We start from the raw sequence: 27,135 nt of genomic DNA, 5'->3' as shown, positions 1-27,135 counted from the left end.
GCCCCCGGCGGCCTCATCAGGTGCACACCCTGCCTCAGTCTTCCTCTGCTGGCCGAGCAGCCAGCCCTGATGAGCCAGGTAAACTTAGGAGGGCAAACAGGGCCCTTCAGGAGCTTCCTTTGCCATTGTCTCAAACCCGCTTTCCAAGTCCTCCTGCCTCACCCCTGCCATCCCACCCCTTTCCTTCAGGTCTACCTCAGACCTGTGGACCATATAACACCTATGGCCTCATGTGATATGGCTCTGCCAAGGTCACCACGGGTGAGACTCACAGGTCATCAATCTGTATAGCAGACTAATTTTCAAGTTGACAATTTTGTGTGGCCTGCAAATGACATTACCAATATCCAAATAGTCTTGCCAGCAAAAAAAAGTTCCCACCCCTACTAGACACTTTGGAGCTTTTTGCTTCTCTCTCTTGGCTGCAATGCCCCCTCCTCCCTTTTCCCCTCCTAGCTGTCTGAGAGCTCCTACTCAACCTGCAAGGCCCCAGTCAACAGTCACCTCCTCTGAGAAGCCTTGGCTGATCTTATCACAATGCACTCCTAAAAACTCTCTGTGCATCACATTTTCTTCCCCCCAAAAATGGTTCTTGTAATCATTGCAGAGGCACATCTCTGAACTGCCCACTAATGGTGACTGCTGTCTTGTCCGAACCCTGAGCTCCCAGAATAGTGCCTGTCCCCTGGTTGCATCTGTTCCACAAAGTGGGAGGAACTGCGGTGAGAGGAGCTCACATTGCAAAGTGACACTTTGATAAACAGCAAGCTAAACGTCTTGGTAAAGAAGCACCAGTATTTTGCCAAAACATAAACTGGAAGCCAAGGTCAGGCCTCTGGACATCTCAGCTCACTGAGTAATGGAGAAAGAACGCCTGGAGTACTTGTTATCCTGGAGATGTCCTCGGGCCGCTGGAGCACACTGACCTCCAGACAACCAAGTGCATCACCAAATGTAGTTACAAGGGTTTCCTTCACGCACACATGTTGGCTGCCAGAATCCCTCAAATGCGCCAGTTCACAGTTACCATTCACTAGCTGCTGGTTGGCGCGGATTTCACAGGGTCACTTCAAGGGCAAACGCACAGCCTGTCCCTGATGCCCTCCATTCCCACGAACTGGGAGAAGAGCGGTCCAGAGCACCAAGCAGCAGGGCTCCAGCTTGCCCACTTACACTAGTGAGCAAACTCCACCAGGGGACAGGCGGCTCAACCTCTTAGCACCCCATCTGTGTCTCCTATACTACTAGCTGCCGGCACACCGGGCATCAGGGCTGGGCCTCCGAATCCACAGGTCCAGCATCCACAGCCCCAATCAACCAGGACTGAAAAGATCCGGGAGAAAATATTGTGCTTATGCTGAACATATACAGACTTTTTCTTCTTACCATTATTCCCTACACATTACAGCAACAGTAACAATGATTTTTTTTTGAAGATTTATTTTTATTTATTTGAAGGGCAGAGTAAGAAAGAGACAAACAGACAGACAGCGATATCCTCCAACCACTGATTCACTCCCCAAATGGCTGCAACAGCCAGAGATGGGCCAGGCTGAAGCCTGGAGCCTGGAACTCTATCCAGGTCTCCCCCATGGTGGCAGGGTTCCAAGCACTTGGGTCATCATCTGCTGCCTTCCCAGGTGCATTACAAGGGAGCTGGATCAGGAGCAGAGCAGCCAGGACTCGAACTGGGGCTCCAGTATGGGATGCTGGCCTCACAGGTGGCTTAAGCTAAACTGCTGCACCACAACGCTGGGCCCCAGTAACAACTACTTACATAGCATGAGGTACATTACATTACATGAGGTCTTATAAGCAATCTAGAGATGATTTCAGCACATGGATGGTTGGGCATGGGATATGTGCAAATGCTATGTCCTTTTATATGAGGAATTTGAGCTACTGCAAATTTAGGTACACACAGAGGGCAGAATTAATCCCTGGCGGACACCAAGAAATAGCTGTGTGTTCTTGCAATCCCTTTAAATACCATAGAACATTTCCTCCCCCTCAATGATTTCTGCCTGGAGACCCTTAGGGCATGTGTGGCTCATCCCGACTGTGGGGTTGCATCCACTTTACAAACCATGACTGCAACCCCTGAGACCCTGGGGTCCAGGCTCCCACTCAGTTTCTAAGCGATGGATGCATATGATCTTGGCCAAGTCATTTCCCTTTTCTGGTTGGCACTCTTGTTCCCTAAGAAATGTAACTGAAGGAAACCAACTCCAGGTCTCTTCAAGCTTAAAAGGCTTCCCCCAGGTCTAGCGACACTGATTCCTCAGAGACCCCGTGATCCAGTAGGCAAGTTCATGTGACGGTGCATATGTGTGTGTGTGTACATGCATGTGCTTGCACTGGGAGAGATTTGTGTGCACGTGTGATTGCTTGTGTGCACACATATGTGAGAGCATGCATGTGCACGTGTGTATGTACACATGTGTGTCCACAAGTGCACATTCCTCTTGCCTGCCCGCTCTGCTCCCTACCAGACTTGGTTGAGGAAATACAAGCTGGTTTTGTGAAAATGTAACCAAAAACTTAACTGTCCTGAGGGAGACTCCAGCTGCCTACTCGGTAAAGTAAGTAGGATTCCAATGATCAGTTACTGCTTGACATTCATGCCAGACCACCATGGCTCAGCTTTGGGGAAGATTTCTTTTTCTACCAAAACAATATCATTAAGGTGAGATGTCCAGCCCAGGCCACAAAAGCCATAAAAAGTGAAATGTGTATGCTATACCTTCCACCTCCCCACCCCACCTCAATGTTAACAGTTTGGTACGTTTGCACGTTTTACATAATATGTATTTCTCCATAAATTCTCATCACTACAAACACGTATCTGTACATGCAAACATACAGGGCATAATTCTTACCCCCCCCCCAAAAAAAAAATGGATCATGAAAGGTCTGTTTTTCTACAGTGTTCTTTTCTCTTTCAATAACTGCTCCCCAGAAAGCTCATGTCCACTGGAATAGTTCTGATTCGTTTCAGTTTAATGGCTACATAATATCCCATTGTATGGCTGCACCTAATACATTCAATCATTTCCATATTCATGGGCATTTGCTCTATTTCCAGTTATTTGCCTTCACAACCAATGCAGCAGTAAACATGCATGAACATAAATCTTTAAAAACTGGTGCTTTTATTTCTGTTGGATGAAGCCTCAAGAATGGAGTTGCTAGGTTGAAAGGTATTTCCATTTTGTATTTTAATAAATCAAGACAGACACAACTGTCATTTTAAATGAAGGATCTCTGACACAAAAAACTAAACTATCTTTGTTTCTCCCTTCAGTGGGTGGTATTTTGTTTGCACACACAAGCAACCAAGTATAGAACATGGAATTGTAACAATAGGTATAAAGTGTATATGTTGGCCATTGCCGCGGCTCAATAGGCTAATCCTCTACCTGCAGTGCCGGCACCCCGGGTTCTAGTCTTGGTCGGGGTGCCGGATTCTGTCCCGGTTGCCCCTCTTCCAGGCCAGCTCTCTGCTGTGGCCCCGGAGTGCAGTGGAGGATGGCCCAAGTGCTTGGGCCCTGCACCCCATGGGAGACCAGGAGAAGCACCTGGCTCCTGGCTTTGGATCAGTGCAGTGTGCCGGCTGCAACGGCCAGTGGGGGGTGAACCAACGGCAAAAAGGAAGACCTTTCTCTCTCTCTCTCTCTCTCTCACACTGTCCACTCTGCCTGTCAAAACAAAAAAGTGTATATGACTAGGCAGGCATTTAGCCTGGCAGTTGAGACACCGTTTAAGATGCCCACATCTCCTATCAGAATAACTGGGTTTTGTACCCCATGCCAGGTTTTTGCTTCTGCACACCCCAGGAGGTAGCAGTGACAGTTCAAGTAATTGGATTCTTGCCACCCTGTGGGAGACCCAGATTGAAATCCTGACTCCTGGTTCTGCCCAGCTCTAACTGTTGCAGGCATCTGGGAAGTGAACCAATGGATAGGAGCTCTGTCTGTCTCTGTCTCTCCCTCTCCCTTTGTCTCTCAAATTAAAAATAAAAAACCTTTATACTGACAAATAAGAAATATCAAGACTCTCAAAATACATAGGAAAGAGACCTCATCTGGGAGAAATAGAGAGCTTACTAAGCAATATTAAATGAAGGGGCACGTGTTACAGCACAGCGGGATGCACCTGGGATGCCCACATCACATCCCACACTGATGCATGCCAGGTCAAGTCCTGCCCACTCTGCTTGCCGTCCAGTTGCCCACCGATACATCCTTATTAGCACAGCAGGCAATGGTTCAAGTGCTTGGTCCTCTGCTAGCCACACAAGAGATGTAAATGGAGTTTTAGACTCCTGGCTTTGGCCTGCCCCAGCCCTAGTTGTTGAGGGTATTTGGGGAGCAAACCAGGGAAACACAGATCTCTCTCTCTCTCTGACAAAATAAATGATACATTTGTTATATACAGATACATGTATGTATACTAAGTGAAAACCCAAGTAAGTCAAGACATATCAAGTCCATGGGTTGGAAGAGAATGGCCCTTCTTTACAGGGATGCGTTAAGAAACTACATTCCAGTTCCAGGTGGGAATTGCAACTACGTGCTCCGGAGGCCTAACCCTCTGCAACAGAGGCACACACCTATCGTCATTCCACTTCTCCCTCTCTCCAAGCCCCGCGAGAGGTGAGGGGGGGAGGAAGCAGGGCTGGCTGGCTGGAGCTCCTGGAAAGGTGGTGGGAGCAGAGGGGCTGCAGAGGGGAGAAGACTCTTCAAGAGCTCAAGAGTTAGGCAGTGGATGCTCACCTTTCATCCAAGGCAGGGGTGGAAGGCACGAATGCAGAGTGGAGTGGAGAAGGCAAAAGAGGAGGAGGCAGTCGGTCCGATGCCTCCAGCTCCCTGGGTGGCAGCAGGAGCTGGAGCTCAGCAGAAGGGTGTCAAGAAGGTCCTGTAGCAGTGGCTTCGGTGGCCCCCCTTACACCCCAACACTGCTACCTGTTTCCCTGTCAATCTCATGAAGGCTTGCACCTGTGAGCTCTCACGGCTGAACCACTAAGGGCCCCAGCAGGCACTCCACTCAGTCACAGCAAGAATGAGCACATGAATGGCGGAATGAAAACCAGACGCAGGAGATGACCTTGCTCAAAGATGCCTGTGGCAGCCTGGACACAATGCTCACCCCCATGCGTCCTAACAGAATACACCAGCAGCAAAACCCGGCTCCTCCAGTGTTCCACCCAGTGCAAGGTGCAACTTGCCCCAAATGAACAAGCAAGAACCTATTTTCTAAGACCCAACTTTCTCTCTATCATTATAACAAGACCGATTATAATTTTTGTTTCACTCATTGGTCACTTACTCATCCTGACTTATAGGAAAAAGCAGAGGCCCTGCTTTTTTTAGACACTGTACAGAAAGACTCTGAGATAATCCAGGCCAGAGTCGCTGTTACCCACTGTCTTTGGTTAATGTGCCTTAATTTTCCAGCTTAACAACTAAATGATTAAGATCAAAAGCTTATCATTCTACTGCCCTATTTTCCTTTGCTAATCCATCAACATGCCCTAGGTCAAAAATGTTCTGGATCATTTGTCAAAAGCTTCTGTATCTAAACACGGAGATAAAGAAAGTCATGTTGTAAAATGTCCTGTGTTTACTTTGTAAATAAGCACAAACAATTTGTCAAACCTCTCAGTAACCTACCTCATCCTCTCTCCTTTGCACGGGCAATTGAACAGTGCCTCTGTGTGTGTGTGTGAGAGAGAGAGAGAGAGAGAGAGAGAGGAGGAGAGAGAGAGAGAGAGAGAAAGAGAGACTCCTCCCTATCTCAGTAGCATAACTGATTTAAAAAACTGAAAAAGCAGACCACTGGATATTTCTAATGGATACATAATAATGGCCATAACACCTTGAAAGCAAACTAACAAAAAACCAACACTGGCCTGTTGACTTTATTTGGATTACATGTTGCCTTAGTGTTTAAAAAGCATTGGAGGAGACACAGTAAATACCAGGTCTGGTGCGAGGGTCCAGCAGTGAAGCGCTGACTCTAAGTTCTCTAATACACACTCACAAAACCAATCCTAAGGCAAGAATCATCCCACCCATTTTACAGATAAAAAAGTTCAACAACTTCTCAAGGTATAGAACTTATCCAACTTTGCTGTCAAATAAAATAAAGGATAGGAAAAAAGCTATGTTCATTCCAAAAAATATATTCAAAATGTCCCTTAAGTATTACAGTAGTGTTTAATGAATATGATAGGAAAAATATACTTACTGTGGTTTAACTGGAAGAGGCTTCAGAACCTTTATATTAGTTTCCCTATTGGATCATTCATCTCTTTTTCTATTTAATCACTGCAATTTTGAAAAAGAAAAAGGAGGGGTAGGCACTGTGGCATAGCAAGTAAGGCCGCCACCTGCAGTGCCAGCTTCCCACATGAGTACCGTTTGAGTCTCGGCTGCTCCACTTTCAATCCAGCTCTCTGTTGTGTCCTCAGAAAGCAGTGGAAGATGGCCAAAGTCCTTGGGCCCCAACACCCATGTGGGAGACTTGGAGGAAGCTCCTGGCTCCTAGCTTCAGATTGGCCCAGCTCCAGCTGTTGTGGCTAATTTGGGGAGTAAACCAGTGGATGGACTCTCTCTCTCTCTCTCTCTCTCTCTCTCACTCTCTCACTCTCGCCCTCTCTCTCTCTGCCTCTGCCTCTTTATAGCTCTGTCTTTCAAATAGATAAATAAATAAATCTTTAAAAAAAAAAAAGAAAAGGTTCACCTATATCTATCTCTTTTAAAGATTTTTTTTTTTAATTTTATTTATTTGAAAGACAGTGTTACAGAGAGACATAGAGACAGAGAGAGAGGTCTTCCATCCACTGGTTCACTCCCCAGACGGCAACGGCTGGAGCCAAGCTGATCCAAAGTCAGGAGTCAAGAGCTTTTTCCGGGTCTCCCATGTGGGTGCAGAGGCCCAAGGACGTGGGCCATCTTCTACAGCTTTCCCAGGCAATAGCAGAGAGCTGGATAGGAAGAGGAGCAGCCGGGACTAGAACCGGCGCCCATGTGGGATGCCGGCACTGCAGGCCAGGGCTTTAAGCCACTGCACCACAGCGCCGGCCCCCCATATCTATCTCTTTAGAAGTGGAACCTTGCCAAAGAATCTTGGACTCATGGGTGGTGTCCTCGGAATGCAGCTCGCTCACTCACGGCAGACAGACATGTATGTCTGCAGATAATAACATCAGCGATGCCAAAGAAGAACAAAACACAACAACGAACTCTCTTCCACATGCCTGAACTGTCTCTCGAGGATCATACGTATCATCAAAGTCAGGAATTTTGTTTTTTCTTGAAGGATTCAGAAACCAATGCAATGCTCTCTATTCTTCCATTTAACCTAGTGCAGTGAAGTAGACTAGGTCTCCCATTACAGCAGGATCCAAATAACATTAACTAAACACACCCCCGAGTGGGAAGCCAGGACATCATGACCTGAACATAGCCACAGAGTGCCTCTCTTGGCCACCCACCTGCAGCCAAATGTCAGGTTGTTTATAAAGGTATTTAACCCCTTAGCTCCATGCACCGGCAATAACGATAATGGTACATTAAGTCATTAAGGAAGGACACCAGCAAGAAAATACCTAACAAAGAGTTCTTTAAAAGCACTCACTTCAGGTTCCTGCAAATATGACTGCAAAGCAGGGACAAAGAACCTTGGCAGGACTTGTTCTTTCTCAAATGTATTTCAAATTGCATAAAATATCCACTTTGAGGCTCTGAAAACTCAGAGAAGCCTCGAGAACCTCAGGTTCAGGCTGAGAATTCATTCAGTGATATCATGGGAAAACATCCTCACACCACGCCGTGTTCAACAAAACAGTCCTTCCAAGTGAATGCATTTTCCCCTGGAGCCTCATTTTATATCAAATATGCAAGCAGCAGTTTAAGTCACCACATGGGACGCCCACATCCATACAAGTGTCTTGGGTTCGAGTTCCTGCCTCCACTTCTGCTCCAGCTTCAGATCCAGCTTCCCGGGGCGGGGCGGGCAGCAGGTGACAGCTCAAGTGCTTGGCCCCCTTCCACCCAAGTGGGAGACTGGGATAGAATTCTGGGCTCCTGGCCCAACTCTGGCTATTGCAGGTATTTGGAGAGTGAACCAGTAGGACAGAAGACAGCTCTTTCTTTCTATCACTCTGCCTTTCAAATAAATAAGTATTAAAAAAAAAAAAAACATTGTCTTTATTGAAGCCAGAAGGAGCCTGGCAAGTTTAGCTCGTAGCAGATTAACGTGCCACATGACCACTCAAAGCTCAGGCTATGAGGATATTCTTCTACTGCATTCCTGCGTGGGTCTGAAGTAACCTGAGACTGAACTAGGCACTTCCACCCAACTACCTAGTTTCCTATGCCAAAGACACTCTGGAGGAACAAAGCTATCATGGGATACCCACACCATGGATCGCCACTGTGGCCAAGAGGCAGGCAGGGCTAAAGACACCAGCCATTAAGACCATGAGCCCTGAAGACCCGCCCAGTGAAGAACTCAGTCATTCAAAACTACATATTACAGGATCCCGTTCACCTGGAATGTACAGAACAGGCACATGTAAAGAGACCATCAGTCACTCAGTAGGTGCCTAGGGGGACACACAGAGGCAAGGGAAGTAACTGCTAACAACTTTTTGGTGTGATAAAAATGATCTAAAATTGACTGTGGTGGTGGTTACACAACTCTAAATGTACTAAACTCTGAGCAGGACACTACACATAGGCAAATCGTGTAGCATGTGAAATCTTAGTAGAACGTGCTTTAGAAAATCCCTCTGCAGTTCTCAAATCATATTATTTTTTCATAAAAATCTTAGTTCAGCTGTTTTTAAGTTGATAATAATGTGCTATTAAGCCCCTTTCAGAAATAATAGCCTAAACTATTTAATAGCTGGAATTTTCCTTAAAATAACCCAGTGGGTGTTAAGAAGGGGGAGGGTGCTGTTAGCTATTAAAGTAGGGGTGGGGTCATTATACTCTTCTTTCTGCACTCGTTGAGTTTTTGTTTTGTTTTAGAGACACAGAGAGGGCGTGCACACATGGGAGCTCCCATTGACCCCTCCCATTGACCCCACTGGCCTGGGAGGAAGAAGACAAAATCAGGAGCCAGAACTCAATCCAGGTCTCCCAATTACGTGGAGGAGCCCAATCACCCGGGCCATCACCACTGCCTCCCAGGGTCAGCATCAGCAGGAAGCCAGAGTCAGGAGCCGCAGCAGAACCCAACCATGGAACTCTGATACGGAATATGGAGATCTTAACTGGCATCTTCACGGCTGGGCTAAAGGCTCACCGCTAATTGTGGAGGTTTTAAAATTTTTTATAACAAATGTGAAACGTGGAAGAGAGGTGCTAACATATCCTGTTTACTCCCAGGCTGTCTCTCTAGATTGGTTATACGTTCTTCCAGGAAATACCCACACTGAAATATTGACAGATGGAATGATATGATGCCTGAGATCTGCTTTAAATTAATAAAGAAATTGAACCTGCCAAAGAGACTCAGGAGCACCAGGGACCTGGCTCCTCCCCTACTTGGAATCCTCATCCCTCGAGAGTTTATCAGAACGCACAGGGCCAGCAGCACAGCCCAGGAAGGCGGGAAGAGACGGTCAAAGCTAGGCAAGAAGTATATTTATGTGGGTTTTCCATGTAGTGTTTGCACAGACTCAAGTTTTTCCCCAATATAGGTTTTTAATAAACAATTTCTCCCACATCCATAAAATCAAAGCATATGAAAAGGCATGTTTTTTCCTCAAATATCAAGAGAATCATGGCACCTAATGCCATCTTCCCCCCCTCCCTGCAAAGAAACCTTTTACTTAAGGAATACAAATTTCATAAATACAACTTAAGGAATATAGTGATTCTTCCCACCATACCCGCTTTCCCATCCCACTCCTACCCCCTCCTCCCTCTCCCATTCCCAGTCCCATTCTCCATTAAGATTCATTTTCAATTAATTTATACACAGATCAACTCTATACTAAGTAAAGATTTCAACAATTTGCGCATGCACACAAACACACACACACATACACACACAAGCTGTTTAAGGACAAATTTTACAGTTAACTCTCATAATACAATTCATTGAGGACAGAGGTCTTGCATGGGGAGTTAGTGCACAGTGACTCCTGTTGTTAATTTAACAATGAGCACTCTTTATGTATGATGTCAATGACCACCTGAGGCTCTTGACATGAGCTGCCTAGGCTATGGAAGCCTTTTGAACCCACAAACTCTATCAGTATTTAGACAAAGCCATAAGCAAAGTAGAAGTTCTCTCCTCCCTTCAGATAAAAGTACCTCCTCCTTTATGCCATCTTCTTAATATCATATTTAGTTGTTCTGTCGATACAGCAGCCATTGGTTCTACTGTCACTTTGCAAATTCTGAGCAGGTCACTAAAGTAAAACCAACCAACAGGTACCAGGTTGTATGCAGACCTGGTGTGAGGGTGGGGAGAAATGGTAAATGAAAACACTTCAAAAAGCTCACAGAAAATGAAATTCAAGCATAAGTTTATTTTGATGCAAAAAGTTTTGAAAGCCATGCATAATTTTTTTCAGAATGACTTTTCCATGAACCTGTGGAAGACCCTGTAAATGCACAGATTTCAAAAAATGTTGCACTGAAATAAACTTCTCTTTCAATTCCATTTCCATGAAGCTTCTGAAGCACCCTCGGATACATTAGAGGACCTGTCAGTTCCAAATCTCTGAGTCTTTCAGACTTTATCTTCTGATGGATGGCTTTTTTAAATACACTTCATCAAATTCAGCCATGGCTTGAGAGACCTCTAAGTGCATTTACCTCTGAAATAATTCACAATAGGAAAGTGATTCCAGGTTTTAATTCCAGAAAAGAAAAGTAGTCTTTAATAATCCTAAACTAGCTCTGTTTGAGAGGATAGTAGATTTTGATTTTACAAAAAGCAAATCCCTAAAAATGTATGCCAGATTCATTCCTGGCCCCCGGTATTTAGAGAAATGAAATGCATCCACCATTTGGCAGAATTTAGTCTGACAAGTGGAGTGGAGAGCATGACGGATCCAATTCCACCCCTGTTGAGAACACTTGCCGCCCTGGAGTTTTCCAGAACACTCGGGGAGCCGAGTAGCAGATCCCAAAGATGGGACTACAGGGGTGGGATTTTCCCCTTGATGCACAGGTCCTGAACCTCACTCACCACAGCACAGGACCGACCCCAGCAAGATGACAATCAACATCAAAGCATTTCACAAGGAGAGCAAACCGGCAGCAGGTGAAGCATAAACTCTCCGGCTAGCCTCAGGGAACCCAATGTGCTTATTCAAACAATTCCTTTGGGTTCATTGAGTTCTCCCAACATTCTTTAAGTTTAGTCTTGAATCTGCTTATGTATGGAACAGCAAAAGAGCAGTTTTTACACCCCCCCCCCCCACACACACACACACACGGGGCATGTACCCATTATAGATCTCAGCTGTGCGCCTTGGCAGGCTTTTGGGTTTACTTGGTTGCCTGAAAGGTTGTTTCCTTTGCTTGTCTCCCCGCCATTCAAACAAAGACCTGCTTCCAGCTCTATCAGCTCCCAGCAAACGCCACAGGGCTGGATACTTTGCAAGTGGTGACAGTGCTCAGAAGCAGAGCTGGCCGCAGCCTGCAACCTTTCTTAGAAACGGGCACCCTTTTGTCCCAGGGCCAGCCTTCCTGATTGGAGGAGGTGGGACCGGGGCCCCAGAGCAAGGCAGGCATCCCCAGCTCCGGACCTTGCACTCCTGCGGCTTGTGCACGCTCACCATAATGACAGGTTCAGGTTGTTGAGAAGTCAGTCCTGCACAGCAGCCTGCGGGGCTCCAAGACCCACCCCCGCCCGGCTTGGGCCTCCTGTAATGACCAGGTGCCAGCGGTCCTTTCCACACACCCTCTCATTATCTCCTGAACTCACCCCAAAGACACTGGAGCCAGCCTACACCGGAGAACTACACATTTACATGTGCCTGCGGGAGAACTAGGGCCTGGCCCCCAGTCCACCTGTCACTTCTTCCCTCCCACAAGCATGCCTACTATGTGCCAGGCCCTGGTGATGGCACCGGTGCACAAAACAGTAAGAACCGTTGCCCTCTGGGAGTGGACGTTGCCAGCACACGCGCTCGGCTCCCCAAAAGCAGCTGAGTTATTTCCTCCCACTTTTCGCCGCACGCCCCAAAATTTCCAATCCCTCAAAGAGGTAGCTATACCCTCATTTTATCGTAGCAGCTTCATAGACAGACACAATGCTTGGGTGCACTCTAATGCACCTGAACTCGGAGACATCCGTCTCTGCTCTCCAGCCCCCACGCCTCCAAAAACTTCAAGCGGCCTGTGGAGCCGCGTTCCCCGGCTGCAGCTCTGAGCGCCATCCAAGGGGGCAGTGGAGGGGACCAGCCAGAGCCCCGGGACTGGCCCCGCCAGGGCGAGCGGACAGGCGCCCGGTACTCACCGAAGAGCCAGCCCAGAACGGGCACGAGTTCTTCACCTGCGGGGAGCTGCTCAGCGACAGCGCCCCGAAGCTCAGCGCCACCATGCAGCAGCCGAGGATCAGCTGCAGCAGCCCGAGCGACAAGAGCGGGCGGGCGGGCAGCAGCGCGGAGCCCGGGGCCGCGCCGGCCGCAGCGGCGGAGGCGGCGGCGGCCCGCCGGGAGGAGAGCGCAGGCGGCGCGGCCAGCACCCCGGCGGCGGAGGCGGCGGCGGCAGCGCAGCGAGGCCGCGCCGGTGGCGGCAGCGCGCCCCGGGGCCAGCGCGGCCGCAGCGGGGGCAGCGGCGGCTCCTGCGCTGCTGCGGCCGCGGCGCCCGAGCCCCCGGCCTGCGGCCCGCCCGAAAGCCCGGCCACCGGGCAGCAGGAGCCCGGGAGCACCACGGGGAGGGACATGGACCGGCGGGGACCGGAGCGGCCGGCGGCGGCGTTGGCGGCGGGGAGCGAAGCCGACGGCGCCGCGCACTGGGCACCGCGGGCGGGCGGGCGGGCTCCGGGGCCGAGGGGGAGGGAAGGAAATGCGCACGGCCCAACCACTTGCTGCTGCCGCCGCCGCCGCCGCCGCCGCCGCTGCCCGGGCTCCCGCCGGCCGCACCCACCTGCCGCCCGGCGGGTCCGCCTCCGGCCGGCCCCAGCGCACCCTCACTCTCCCCCAGGCGCGCCCCGCGGCCTCGGAGACTCTGCTGACCCTGCGCCGGCTCCAAGGGGGTTCCAGGACCCGGGCTTTGCCCTCAGTGTTTCACTGAGACCCCCGCGCTGGGAGGGACCCCGTGGCCAGGGCGCGGCAGAGCTGGCACACTTAGAATCTGTCCCCACCCGCCGAGCGCCGGCTGCAGGAGCACGCAGGGGACGCGCCGTGGACAGCGATCCCAAGGGAGCCCGGCTTTAAACTCCCGCCACGCGCTCCTCCCGGAAGGGTGCTGCCGGAGGAGGGGCCGTGGGGCGACCCGAGGGGGAGAGGGCTAAGCCAAGGACGTCGGGAAGGACGGGGCCGCGCGAAGTCACGGCGCCCGGGGGCGCGGGAACTGCTGACGCCGTGCGCGAGGGACTTCCCGGCACTGAGGTCGCGCGGCAGCGGGGTGGCCGAGGGCGTGGGGCGGCGGGGGCGCTTCCCGGCATCGGAGCCGGGACGCCTGCGAGGGCTCGAGGTTAGCTCGAGAGTGCCGTGCCTCTAACCAGAACGTGGGGCGGCCGAGGGCGCACGGCAAGGGCTGCCCTCTGCTCTCCTCGCGCTGGCTCGGGATCTCTCTTAGGAGTCACCCGGCGGGAACACAGCATCCCAAACTTTCGAGGAAGCATCCTAGAAAAATCCTAATCTGCTCTGATACATTATGGGAGGTCTTCAGAGAGAGAGCGCGCGCGCCTTTGCAAAATGATTTCCCCTCAGAGCATGTCTGTGCCCTCAGAATGCTTGTGCACACACATACGTGAAGTGATTAGAATGGATTTTTCCAGATGAGAACCCCAGCGGAGTCAGTTTGCCACGGTCAGTCGCGGTACTAGAGAGCCTGTTTTGCCGGTAGGGTGGGGCTACTTCGCGCTCTCCTGCTCTGTGAACCCGGGACCCTGTGGTCAGGGTTGGGGCTCTGATTCGGAGGCACTGTTTATCCTGGTCACCACTCGCTTCAGTCCACAGTGTGATGGATCGCCCATGTGCGTGTGTTTCCATGTAGACTTTTTCATTATTAAAGCACCTGTGATTAACGGTGCCTAGGGCTCCCTTTACAGCTCTCACAAATAAACGGCAAATCCTGGAGGGAAAAGGAGATGTCTATGTAAATAAACATTTGATGTCTGTTGTCTCATGCGTTTAAAAAAAAAAAAAAACAACCCTTACAGTGTTTTAAATTATGCTCTTAAATGGCAGGTGGTGTTAAATTAAAAGCTTCTTGGATGATGAGGTTATAGCCTTCATTTTATAAACATGCTTAAAGGTGTTTAATTTTCAAGAATGTATTACACCGTGCACTATGGTAAGTCTGGCTGAGTCTTAAGAAATTCTCTCTGCTAGACAGATCTATTCCACTGGCCAGTCCTTGACACCTGAAACGTGCTATTAAAAATGTATTCTTTGTGTCTAAGAATGTTGGTGTGAGAAGCCAGGGTATCCGCTTTCCCTCAGGATGCTTATGACTGGGAAAAAGGGGTGCCAGGGAGGTGGGCAATGATTCAATTCTTGATGTGGGTGCTGACTATCTGGGTGAGCTTTATCTTGTGAAAATTCAAGGGGTTATGATTCGTGTGCTGGCATATTTCATACTTAAATAAAGTATTTCTAAGTACATTCCTCTTAAAGTTTTTTGTCTTTTCCCTCTGCAAGTCCAAATGACAGCAGTCTTACCTAAGAGTTTTACTTATTTTGTAAGGCCTTATCAAAGCTGCTAACTTGGGGCTGTTGCATTGTCTTTTTCTCCTCACATGCTATTGGTCACAGTTAGAGCCGTGGGTTTCCCTTCCTGGCTCTCATAAACCCAAGCCTGTCAATGACTGTCCCAACCTTCAGGTTGATGCCAAAGGACAGTCTCAAGGATTTGGGCTTGGGATGTTTGTAACCCAAGCTTGATTTGTTGAATCCCACAACATTTGCCTACATTAAGTCTTTAGTTATACTTGATCAAGGTGTATGCAACCCAGCCCTTACAGGATGATGCAAAGCTGTTGATTTCAAATTGGCTTAAAGAAATGAAATGAGGGCGCCGTGGCTCAACAGGCTAATCCTCCGCCTTGCGGCACCGGCACACCGGGTTCTAGTCCCAGTCGGGGCGCCGGATTCTGTCCCGGTTGTCCCCCTTCCAGGCCAGCTCTCTGCTGTGGCCAGGAAGTGCAGTGGAGGATGGCCCAAGTGCTTGGGCCCTGCACCCCATGGGAGACCAGGAGAAGCACCTGGCTCCTGCCTTCGGATTAGCGCGGTGCGCTGGCTGCAGCGCGCCAGCCACGGCGGCCATTGGAGGGTGAACCAACGGCAAAGGAAGACCTTTCTCTCTGTCTCTCTCTATCTCACTGTCCACTCTGCCTGTAAAAAAAAAAAAAAAAAAAAAAGAAATGAAATGAGACTTGGAAAACAGTTGGAGCAGTTCCTCGAAAAAATAAAGGTGGAATAATATTTGATCCAATAATTCCACATGCATCCCTGCAAAAACTTGTACACAAATGGCTGCATTATTCACAACTGCAATGCAATGGAAGCAAACCAAGTGTTAATCAACTGGATGAATGGGTAAACGAAGTGTGGACTATCCATTTCACAGAATACTTTCAACAGTAAAAAACAAATGATGTATGGGCTACAGCATGGATGGACCTTAAAAATATGCTCAGCAGGTAATCATATATCAGCACTGCTTCGAGTCCTGGCTGCTTTGCTTCCAATCCACCTTCCTGCTAATGCACCTGAGAAAGCAGCAGAAGATGGCCCAAGTATTCAGGTCCCTGACACTCAAATAGGAGACCCAGTTGGAGTTCTGGGCTCCTGGCTTTGATCTGGCCCACCCCAGCCATTGTGGTCATTTGGAGAGTGAACCAGTGGATGGAAGATCTTTCTCTTTGTGTGTGTGTGTGTGTGTGTCTGTAATTCTACCTTTCACATAACAAAAATTAGTCTTTAAAACAATATATTATGCTATGTGAAACAAGCCAGTCACAAAAGAACATGTGTTATATGATTCCATTTATATGAAATGCCTAGAATAGATAAATTCATAGTGGTTGCTTGGGAGATTGAGTTGGAGGGTGGGAGCTAGAGTGTGCATTTCTTTATAACATGATAAAAATGTTCCAAAGTTGACTGTGGTGCTGATCACACAACTCTGTGACTATACTAAAACCCACAGCATTCCTTACTTTAAATGGGTGAAGTGGTCTGTGGTACATGAATTATATCTCAAAACTGGTCCCCTAAAAAGTAAAAAATAAAGTGAGGACTAACTTGCGAGACGTTTGACCCAGATACTCGTGGATGTAGGTGAAAGTTCAAGTTAACAATAGATGCACTATATTGTTTGGTGGAACCAGCTGCCAGTTTTCCCCAAGACCAAAGCTGAATCCCAAGGAAGTGCTACACACCGCCCATTAACTCTTTGCCTGCCTGCAGCTCGGGGCCCACTCCCTGCACTCAAGCCTGCCTTTGCTGCCAGAGGGTTCAGGCTCCTTGCTCAGGTCTCTGTGGACACCTTTAAACCAATGCCTCTGTTCCTTCCATACGTCTCAGAATCCCCGCCCTGTTAGCTGTTTAAACGGGCTGTGCCTTGTCAGAGTGGGAGCTCCTCCAGAAACTCCTCCCTCCAAACACATACTCTGGCCAATCTGCCTCCATGTCTCACATGTAAGCACTTCAAACAGGTGGTGGAAGATGGAATTACAAGATAAGTTTATTTGGGTGCAGAAAATTTTTGAAATCCAAGCATAGTTTCTTTATAATCTGCCTTGTCCATGTAGGCACTGATTTCAAAATATATTTGCACCAAAATAAACTTACCTTTAAAAATCACGCATGGGGACCAGTGCTGCAGCGTCGCGGGTAAAGCTGGCACCAGCAGTCGCAGCCACTTGCCGAGTGACCCAGCGGATGGAAGACCTCCCTCCCTCCCTCTCTCTCTCTCTCTCTCTCTCTCTCTGGCTCTGCCTCTATGTAGCTCTTTCAAATAAATAAATAAATCTCAAAAAAAAAAAAAAACTATGCATGAATTTCACTTTGCTTGAAAGGCAGGTTGACAGAGACAGAGACGGATTTTCTATCTGCTAGTTCACTCTCCAAATGCATGCAGCAGCTGGGGCTGGGCCAGGAAGAAGCCAGGAGCCCTGAACCCAATCAGAGTCCTCCATGTGGGTGGCAAGGACCCAAGCACTTGGATCATCTGCTGCCTTCCCAGGATGCATATCAGCAGGAAGCTGGATCTGAAGTGGAGCCGAGACTTGAACAGAGATGCTGAACTTGTCTTTGACTTCCACTTCCCACGAACTTTTTGAAGCGCCATCCAATTTGACAAATAGAGAAGAGACTCTGTGAGTTCAGGCATTGTGGGCTCTGGAAGCCCTCAGTTAATGTAGTAGCTCTGGAGTATTTTCTCTGTGCTGTGTGGGGTGGGGAGGGCATGTCCAAGTGCAGGTTCAACAGCTTCACCCCACACCTGTGAAATCAGATTCTCTATCTGGAGGCCTAGGAACCTCCGCTTTATTATTGATTGATTTTAATTTTAAAAATCTCTTTGCAATCTTCCATCCACTATTCAATCCCCAAATGGCTGCAGCAACCAGAGCTGGGCCAGGCTGAAGCCAGGAGCCAGGAGCTCCATGCTATTCTCCCACGTGGGCTGCAGGGGCTCAAGCACTTGGATCATCTGCTGCCTTCCCAGGCACATCAGACAGGGGGCTGGAACTGGTGCTCTGACATGGAATGCTGGCCTCATAAGCAGCAGCTCAACCCGCTGTGCCACAAAGCCAGCCCTTGGAACCTGGACTTTTAACAAATTTACAGGAACATCATAACGAAATGGCACTATTCAAACTCCAGAATGTTCATACCAAGGGGACTGGGACAGCGGTTTCACTGAAGGGGGAGGGTAGGGGCTGGCTTCTGTGAGTGTGTCTGGGGCAGGGCTTTGCACAGGATGAATTGAGACCTCTAGATTCTGATGAAAGGGACAGCTTACTGGGCGTCAGAAGGTCTGGGCTCCGGCCCCTCCAGCACTCTGAGCTTCTCAGGACTCCAGAGACTGGTCTGCAAAGTTCAGGTTTGTGGGTGGTCGTCTGCCTGAGGCTGTGCAATCATTCAGGTTCCCCTAGGCCCGAGTCTGCAAGTTCAGCCTTCCTCATGACTGTGGTTTCTCAGGTCACCAGCAAGAGCATAAGGGCTGAAGCAGGTGAACCTGGGTGTGGGAAGGGTTACACTCACAGACCCAAAACACTCAGGACAAAACCTCTGACTGTGTCCTAACCTTCAAGGCCCCGGCTTTCCCAGGAGGGGCTGTGTGGAAGACAGCGCACGTGTGAGTGGGAAATGCAGTGACATTTCTCTGTGCGGAGGGAAGGTTGTGTAACATGCCTTTTTAATTCAGAGACAGACAGAATGGCGAGCGGAGCTGGGCTCTCGGAGCACTCTGAGATAATTGTGCGAACTGGCTGTTAGGAATTCCCAGTCCTCTGGCCCCAGGACAGACTGCTTGGTGACACGCGGAAGGGCTACTGCTTTATTTTTCTCATTGCTGAAAGGAAATGCTGAAGGCTTCTTGTAATGCAAATCCTACAAAAAGAATTCAAGCCAACTACTCTAAAGTTATTCATAAGTTTCTAGGGGAAATAAGCTATATGTATATTGGGGTAATAAAGCATGTCCTAAAAATATATAGGTGTGTGTGAGAGAGAAAGACTGACTTCAAAATATCCGAGCTTCCTGCAGTTTCAGAAGTCTGCAGAAGTTAAAAGCTGCATCTCACTTTTGATTATACACTGTGCTTTTGTTCTGGGGACACCCCTCGCCTTCTAGCTAAGCAACTGTGAAACACAGGCCTCTCAGAAACAGGGGATTGGGAAGCCGCATCATAAAGAGAGAGGTTGTCTAGGACTGGGTGAGCAGAGTTGCCTATCACCCCAGCTAATTTAAATTCTCTTAGCCATTGGGTTGGAAGTCTGGCCCGGTGGTTAAGAGGCTGGTTAGGACACCTGCATCCCACACTGGGTTACATGGGTTTGATTCCCTCTCTAGCTCCCAACTCCACTTTCCTGCTAATACACACCCATCTGCTCGTTCACTCCCCAACTGGCCATAACGGCTGGAGCTGCACCAATCCAAAGCCAGGAGCCAAGGGCTTCTTCCAGGTTTCCCACACGGGTGCAGGGGTCCAAGGCCTTGGGCCATCCTCTGCTGCTTTCCCAGGCCATTGCAGAGAGCTGGATCAGAAGAGGAGCAGCCGGGACTCAAACCTGTGCCCATATGGGATGCTGGCACTGCAGGTGGCATCTTTACCCACTACGCCACAGCGCCAACCCCCTCTTTCTGTTTCTCTCTGCCTCTCACATAAAGAAATGAAAGCTTTTAAAAATTAGATGTCTTGTGCTGAAGGGCACAAACCACCCAGAGGAAAAAGGGTTAGCGTTTCCTGAAAGCAGAGAGCACAATGCCATCAACTACCGCGAAGTTACAGGAAATGAGAACTGAGAGAGAGAGCCTAGATGGGGGAAGTGGAGGGTCCCTGACTTCCCATCAGTCTCCTGGTTTCCTCATTACTGATTGTGACTGCCTGCTATGTTGATCACCTATAATACAGAACCTCTATTGGGTGGATTCAGGGTTAAATTGGTCCAGAAAGGAAGACAAAGAAAAAGAAGGAAAAATATTCATCTTTGTGTTTCTTGTACCCATAGTCTCTAACTGCCCTTCAGTAGTCACAGGATAACAGGGAACAAGTGAGTATATGATATTAAATCACCCCCCAGCTACTCCAAGACCACTGTGCCCTTGGTGGTAGATGTGAGTTCTGTGTATTAGAACACCTTCTGCAAACCTGCCCACCCTCTACCTTGTTCTGATTTAATAAAATGACATTCTAACAAGTATTCATCATTTGTGTCTAGCTCATTTTTACTTTTGGGCATTCAAACATGCCATTCCCAGGGCTGGCACTGTGGTGAGGTGGGTAAAGCCACCACCTGCATTACCTGCATCCTATATGGGTACTGATTCAAGTCCAAGCGGTTCCACTTCTGACCCAGCTCCCTGCTAATGCATCTGGGAAAGCAGCAAAGGGTAGCCCAAGTGCTTCGGCTCCTGCACCCATGTGGGAGAACTGGAAGAAGCTCCTTGCTCCTAGCTTCGGATTGGCCCAGCTCTGGCCATTGCAGCCATTTGGGAAGTGAACCAGCGGATAGAAGACTCTCTCTCTCTCTTTCTCTCTCTCTCTCTCTCTCTCTCTCTCTCTCTCAAATAAATAAATAAATCTTAAAAAAAAAACCATGCCATTCCCCCTGCCAAGAATACTGTTCTGTGCCAATCGTGTTGGCCCTAGCATGGCAACACACATTTTCCCAGGATACTTCGGAGCTCATCTTTGCCCAGAAGGTCCTCTTTGACATCTCCACCAGTTATCTCCGGGCCAGGAAAGGTATCTCTGTGTCTTATATCACCCTCCACCTCCCTTACCATATCATATTGTTGATTGCCAGGTTTCTTATCTAAATTTCTTTTTAGAAGGCATGTTGGAGACATTTAGCAAATAAATGGTTGGTAGTATTTTTGTGGCATAGCCTAACCAGGATCTCTTACACATATAATTTTTTAATTTTAAATTGACATATAATAATCTGCACATCTGTATGGTGTGATATTTCAATAGATGTATACAGTGTGTAATGATCACATCAGGGAACCTGGAATACCCATCACCTGTCATTTATCTTTTCTGTGTGTGCTGGGAACACTGAAAAGCCTCTCTACCTTCTCTTTTGACATATACAATGAGTTGTCAACCGTAGTTACCCTACTGTGTGGCTCCTGCCTAACTGCACACCCGACCCCGTCAGCCGTTCTCTGCATGCCCCTCCCGTCCACGCTTCCAGGCCTCCGGTAATCACTGCTCTACCCTCTGCTTCTGTGAGATCAGATGCTTTAGCTTTCTCGTAATGAGAACTAACATAGTTGTCTCTGTGTGCCTGACTCATCTCACATAACATAGGGAACTCCACTTCTATCATGCTACCACATGACAAGACTGCATTCTCTTCTGTGGCTGAATAATATTGTGTGTATACATATCACATGTTCTTTCCTTAAGACTTATTTATTTATAAGTCTGAGTTACAGAGAGAGAGAGACAGAGAGACAGAAAGAGAGACAGAGAGAACCTTCCGCTGGGTCACTCCCAAAATGGCCGCAACAGCCAGAGCTGGGCAAGTCCAAAGTCTGGAACCAGGAGCCTCTTCCAGGTCTCCCACGTGGGTTCAGGAGCCCAGGCACTTGGGCCATCCTCCACTGCTTTCCCAGGTACATCAGCAGGAAGCTGGATCAGAAGCAGAGCAGCTGGGACCCAAACCAGTGCCCATATGGGATGCCAGCGCCATAGGCGGCAACCTCACTTGCTACAGCGCTGGACCCACAAATCACATTCTTACCCACCAATGGATGCTGAGATGAATTCCAGGCCTTGGTATCATGGATATTGTTGCAGTAAACATGGGAATTTCTCTTTCTGTGTGTCTATCAATAATGGGAATTCAGATGTTTCTTTGACATACTGATTTCATTTTCTTTGGATATATATGCAGCAATGGGATTGCTGGGTCATATGGTAGTTCTATTTCTAGTCTGACTAATCTCCATGCTATTCTGCATAATGGTTATGCTAATTTACATTCCCATCTTCGTTGCATGAGAGTTCCTATTTCTCTACATCTCTGCCAGCATTTGTTATTTCTTATCTTTTGGATAATAGCCACTCTAACTGGGGTGAGATTATATCGCCTTGTAGTTTTTGATTTGCATTTCCTTGATGCTAAGTGATACTGTGCATTTTTATGTACTTTTTGATCATTCTTATATCCTTGAGAAATGTCTACTCAGGTTATTCACTCATTTTTAATCAAGTATTATTATTATTATTATTATTATTATTATTGCTGTTAGTTGGGTTTCTTATGTATTCCAGATATTGACCCATTGTCAAATGAATAGCTGCAAATATTTTCCTATTCTGTAGGTTGTCTCTTAACAGTGTTAACTGTTTCTTTTGAAGGTAAGCTCATTTTTGAAACAACAAGGACTGCTGTTTGTGTTCAGCCCTGGAAACCACTGCTGATAGACACATAATTAGTTCTACCAAATGAAGGGCTGTGTAGCCCTCTTGGCCAGCTCGCCTGACTAAGTCCACCCGCAGCGCATCTCCTAAGCAGCAGGCTTCTGCATGCAGGGTTTGGCTGTCTTTCTTTCCGATATTTCCCATCCAAGTCAAACACTGGGGCCAGCATTGTGATATAGTGGGTAAAAGCTGCAACCGGGGGCACTGGCATCCCACATGGGCGCCAGTTTGTGTCCTAGCTGCTCTACTTCCCATCCAGCTCTCTGCTATTGACCTGGGGAAACAGATGGCTGAAGTGCTTGGGCCCCTGCCACCCATAAGGGAGACCCAGATGAAGCTCCTGGCTCCTGACTTCAGCCTGGCCTGGTGCTGGCTGGTGCAGCACGTAGGTGGTGAATAAGCAGATGGAAGATGTCTCTCTCTGTAGCTCTGACCTTGAGATAAATAAGTAAATCTTAAAAAAATAAAATAGGGGCTGGCGCCATGGTCCACTTGGTTAATCCTCCGCCTGTGGCGCTGGCATCCCATATGGGTGCTGGGTTCTAGTCCCAGTTGCTCCTCTTCCAGGCCAGCTCTCTGCTGTGGCCCGGGAGGGCAGTGGAGGATGGCCCAAGTGCTTGGGTCCCTGCACCTGCATGGGAGACCAGGAAGAAACACCTGGCTCCTGGCTTCAGATCGGCGTAGCTCCGGCCGTAGCGGCCATTTGGAGAGTGAACCAATGGAAGGAAGACCTTTCTCTCTCTCTCTCTCTCTCTCTCTCTCTCTCTCTCTCTAACTCTATCTGTCAAATAAAAAAAATAGAATAAAAGTCGAACATACATGTCAGTATGAATGGAAAGCATATACATTTTGCCTGAGACCAAAAAGCGTGCAATCTGCCAGAACCCTCTGTCAACCTCTTATCATTCTGCTAAACTTGTCCAAATGATGACAACTATAGATACAAGAATTCTAGCCATCTCATCCTTTTTGTCCTCATTTTACTTGATAGGCAGATATAGAGAGAGAAGGAGGCAGAGATCTCCCACCTGCTAGTTCACTCCCTAAATGCCTACAACAGTGAGGGCGGGGCCACAGTGAAGGCAGGAGGCTGGAACTCAATCCAAGTCTCCCCCACTGATATCAGAGACTCCAGCACCTGAGCCACCCCTGAGCATCTTATCTTTACGGCTTGCATCCAAGAAAAGGAAAACCTCCCCACCTTTCTAATGGGAGGACTCACTAGCAGGGTCAGGATTAGTAACGTTGGCTTATCAGCCCATTCTTGGACCCAGTGCCATCACAGGTCCCTTTACTACTCTGTGTTTATAAAGTGGGGTCGTTACCAGCAATGAAGAGAGGAGAATGGAATGTACTAGACATACAAAAACCAAATAGCTCCCGTACTGCCATACCCTGCTTTGGTAAGTCCCATCTGGAGTCACCTGGTTTGACATCAGTCCTTCTTGCTGCAAAACTTTCAAATCCTCCTTGGTCACGGGGTCTCCAGGTCCTGACTACCAGCTGACCACCAAGCATAAGCAAGCACACTGTATACCTTGGACCCTTTTCATGGCACTCTGGATTTTATTTGGAGAAGAATGGGTCCCTGATGAAAGGGAAAGAAGCTATCTCCGTACATCCATCCATCAGTCGCACTAGGGTAATATAAAGTGAGCCAGATGGCCGCCAGTTCCAGCTCATTGTTGAGCACCGGCTTAGTGCTGAAGAGGGAAAATCTCCATGAAGAATCAAGTTCAATGTAAGAATCAAGTTCAATGTGTGCTTTAGAAGCAATGCCTGTGAGGATCATGGAGCGTTATATCCCAAGGACACATCAGTCATTCTCTTAGCTACTGACTACCTACCCACAGCTCAGGGACATGGTGGACACTGGGCCTTATCTGAGGACTGAGTAATAGGTCATAGGAATACATTTCCAAATCCATACAAGCTTGTTCATAGTTAATGAAACAAAGAATCCTCTAAGTTTTACTGAAGGGCCCGCACTCTGGTACAGCAGGTTAAGCTACCCCTTGCGATGCCAGCAGCTCATATTGGAATGATAGTTTCCATCCCAGCTGCTTTGCTTCCAATCCAGCTTCTACTTATGAGCTTGCAAAGCAGTGGGAGATGGCCCAAGTACTTATGTCCCTGACACCCACGTGGTAGACCCAGATAGAGTTCCAGGCTCCTGGCTTCAGCCTGGTCTAGCTCTGGCTGTTGCATCCATTTGGGGAGTGAACCAGTAGATGGAAGATCTGTGTGTGTGTGTGTGTCTATTTCTGTCATTCTGCCTTGCAAACAAATAAATCTCTTTTTTTAAAAAAAATATTTATTTATTTACTTGAAAGAGTTACACACAGAGAGAGATAGATCTTCCATCTGCTGGTTCACTCCCCCAGTTGTCTACAACGGCCAGAGCTGCGCCAATCCAAAGCTAGGAGTCAGGAGCTTTCTTCAGGTCTCCCACGTGGGTGCAGGGGCCCAAGCACTTGGGCCATCTTCCACTGCTTTCCCAGGCCACAGCAGAGAGCTGGATCAGAAGTGGAGCAGCCAGGACTCAAGCTGGCGCCTATATGGGATGCCTTTACCCATTACACCACAGCACTGGCCCCAAATAAATCTCTTAAGACAAAATATAAACTTCACTGACTTTAATAGTTGGTATGAACAGATACTAAAATATAATTTCTCTCAAGTGGTTCTCTGAGATATATGTGAACCTAAAAAACAATGTAAAAACCAAGATCCCAGATATATACTTAAGAGAAATGATTACCTAAATCCAACAAAAGAATATAGGACTAACAGGATTATAACAGTAACTTTTTCATAAGGGTATTTCCAAATTCACTCTTACTGGCCAGTAACAGGAGACAGAGAAACAAAATATATTCTATCCGGACAGTGGCACACTGTACTGCAGAGAAAATGGAATCATCTACTGCTCTCAACAACATGGAAGAAACTCAGAAACATGAGGTTGCATTAGAGAAGACAGGCTCAAAACACCATCCTGTGTGGTTCCTTCCACATAAAGCATCAGAACAGACAACCCTAGTCTGCGATGTTGGAAGTGAGGTGGTCCCCCTCTGGCAGGGGGTAAAAGCAAGGTTGTGGCAGGACGAGGGTATTGTCCAGGGGTCCTCGCTGATTCTGGAGCATTCTGCCTATTGGTCTGGTTGATAGAGTCCCAGATACATACATATGAAAATTCATCAAGCTGTGTCCTCTTGCTTATGTATGTTTCTCTACAGACAAGTTAGAACAACCACAACAAAAAAAGATACATGAAAAACTGGAAACCCCTTCATTTTAAAACTAATCATTAGATCATAACTAACATTAAACAAGAAAAAAAACCACAGATCTTTCAAAAAGGAGGCTTGACCAAGATCCCACACTCAGTGGCAGAACAAAGGTAGACCCGTGGGTCTCCTGATCCCCAGGTCAGAGCTGTTTCCATTACACAACTCTGAGGTTCTAGGTCAATGTCACACAGGTGGAAACACAAGTTCTAGTCAGCCATGGTGACTTCTGAGCTCTTCCGTCATTCTCAAACCTGGACACTGGATGTGGCACAAAGGCCCTTGGCACACCCTGGCAACCTGGAGGCAGTACAGGAAATCCAGACACCTTGATCACAATGGTCTACTTGCTGCCCCAGGGCATTTGCACCTGCAATTCTGTCCATCTGGTATACTGATGTGTCTCATTCCCTTACTTCCCGCATTGCATTGAGAAACCTTTCCCAACCTTCTCATCTAATGGAACACTTCCACTCCTCTTTCACTCCCTGTTCTCTTATTCTGCATTTTTCCTAATACTAATCATGTTTATTATTGCTTCCATGATATTAGGACAAATGTAAACTCTATGAGGGCAGAGACTTTGCATGAAATAACCCTATATTCTCACCCCCTAGGATGGTGCCTGGAAAATAAAACTCAATTACCTTTTCTTGAATGAACAAACGGATGAATGAATGGCCTTTGCTTTTTCTCTTCCCTGCTGCATGATCTAAAACAAACCACATGGCTGCTTTGGGATCCAGGCTTTTCCATTAAAAGGGGTAGGATGAGGGGAGGGGAGGAGGCCTTAGCTTAGCTTGTGTCAGGTCTCTCCAGCTCTAACATACACTTCCGAATGCCAGAAATATCTAGATCTTTGTTTTCCTCTTGATGTCGTAAAACAGTTTCTTGGTCTGTTTTGAATATGAATTTCCTAAATAGGAATGATGCTCACCAGAAAGTACAAAGAAAGAGATGTGTGTGTGTGTGTGTGTGTAAATGGAGCCGCAAGAGAATCCTGTGCCCCAAAGCCCTGGTGTCAGGCTACCTGTCGCCAGAATATCAGGTGTCCTGTTCATGGTGGCTGTGTCACCTGCCAGCGGCAGAACCCTACCCCCCCAAACCAATGCAGGAAGTGTGTCCCCTCCTCACTGCAAAGGCTTGGCAGCTCAGGACAGGACCAAGGGTACACTTGGCTATGAAAGACCTTGGAGGGGACCGACATATTGTCAACAAAACTGCCTTGGCTGGGACTGGGGGGCTGAGAGGGGAGCCAAGGGGGTGGGGGTGCAGGAGGGGTGTGGTTCGCAGTGTTCTTGGAAGCCGTGGGTGGGTGCAGTCTGGGAAAAAGCTCTTGGACCTTGTAACCAGAGACCCTCAAGGCAGCAGCACAGCGTAGCGGGGTAGAAATGCTGAGAACGCTTCTCCCAGAGTTAAGTCTGATCCAACTCTAGAGAGCAGTGGCCTTGGAGTGACCATGCTGGACGTGAAGAAGAGAGTCACTGGCCACGCGTCTCCGCGTGTCGGAGCAAGGCTCCAGGCACGTCATCTCAGTA

At 48.1% G+C, this 27,135-nt stretch overlaps 1 protein-coding gene across 3 annotated transcripts in view; it reads right to left on the bottom strand.

Annotated features, from left to right (window-relative positions):
- The window catches only part of ENTREP1 (endosomal transmembrane epsin interactor 1), a 126,494-nt gene that overhangs the window by 64,331 nt on the left and 35,028 nt on the right, over positions 1 to 27,135 (bottom strand). The window contains exon 1 of one of the 3 annotated variants that reach the window (XM_062207067.1): positions 12,490 to 12,918. The exons of 1 other annotated variant lie outside the window; for it this stretch is intronic. In XM_062207067.1, the coding sequence (XP_062063051.1) occupies positions 12,490 to 12,918 (429 nt within the window). Of the gene's footprint in view, positions 1 to 12,489; positions 12,919 to 27,135 lie in introns of those variants that run through there. One more of the 3 variants, XM_062207068.1, reaches the window with a different exon arrangement.

The sequence above is a fragment of the Lepus europaeus genome, chromosome 12 (assembly GCF_033115175.1).
Source record: "Lepus europaeus isolate LE1 chromosome 12, mLepTim1.pri, whole genome shotgun sequence".
In the NCBI taxonomy this organism is placed as follows: domain Eukaryota; kingdom Metazoa; phylum Chordata; class Mammalia; order Lagomorpha; family Leporidae; genus Lepus; species Lepus europaeus.
Note: the sequence above shows the minus strand (reverse complement) of the source record. Positions and strands in the feature narration are given on the sequence as shown.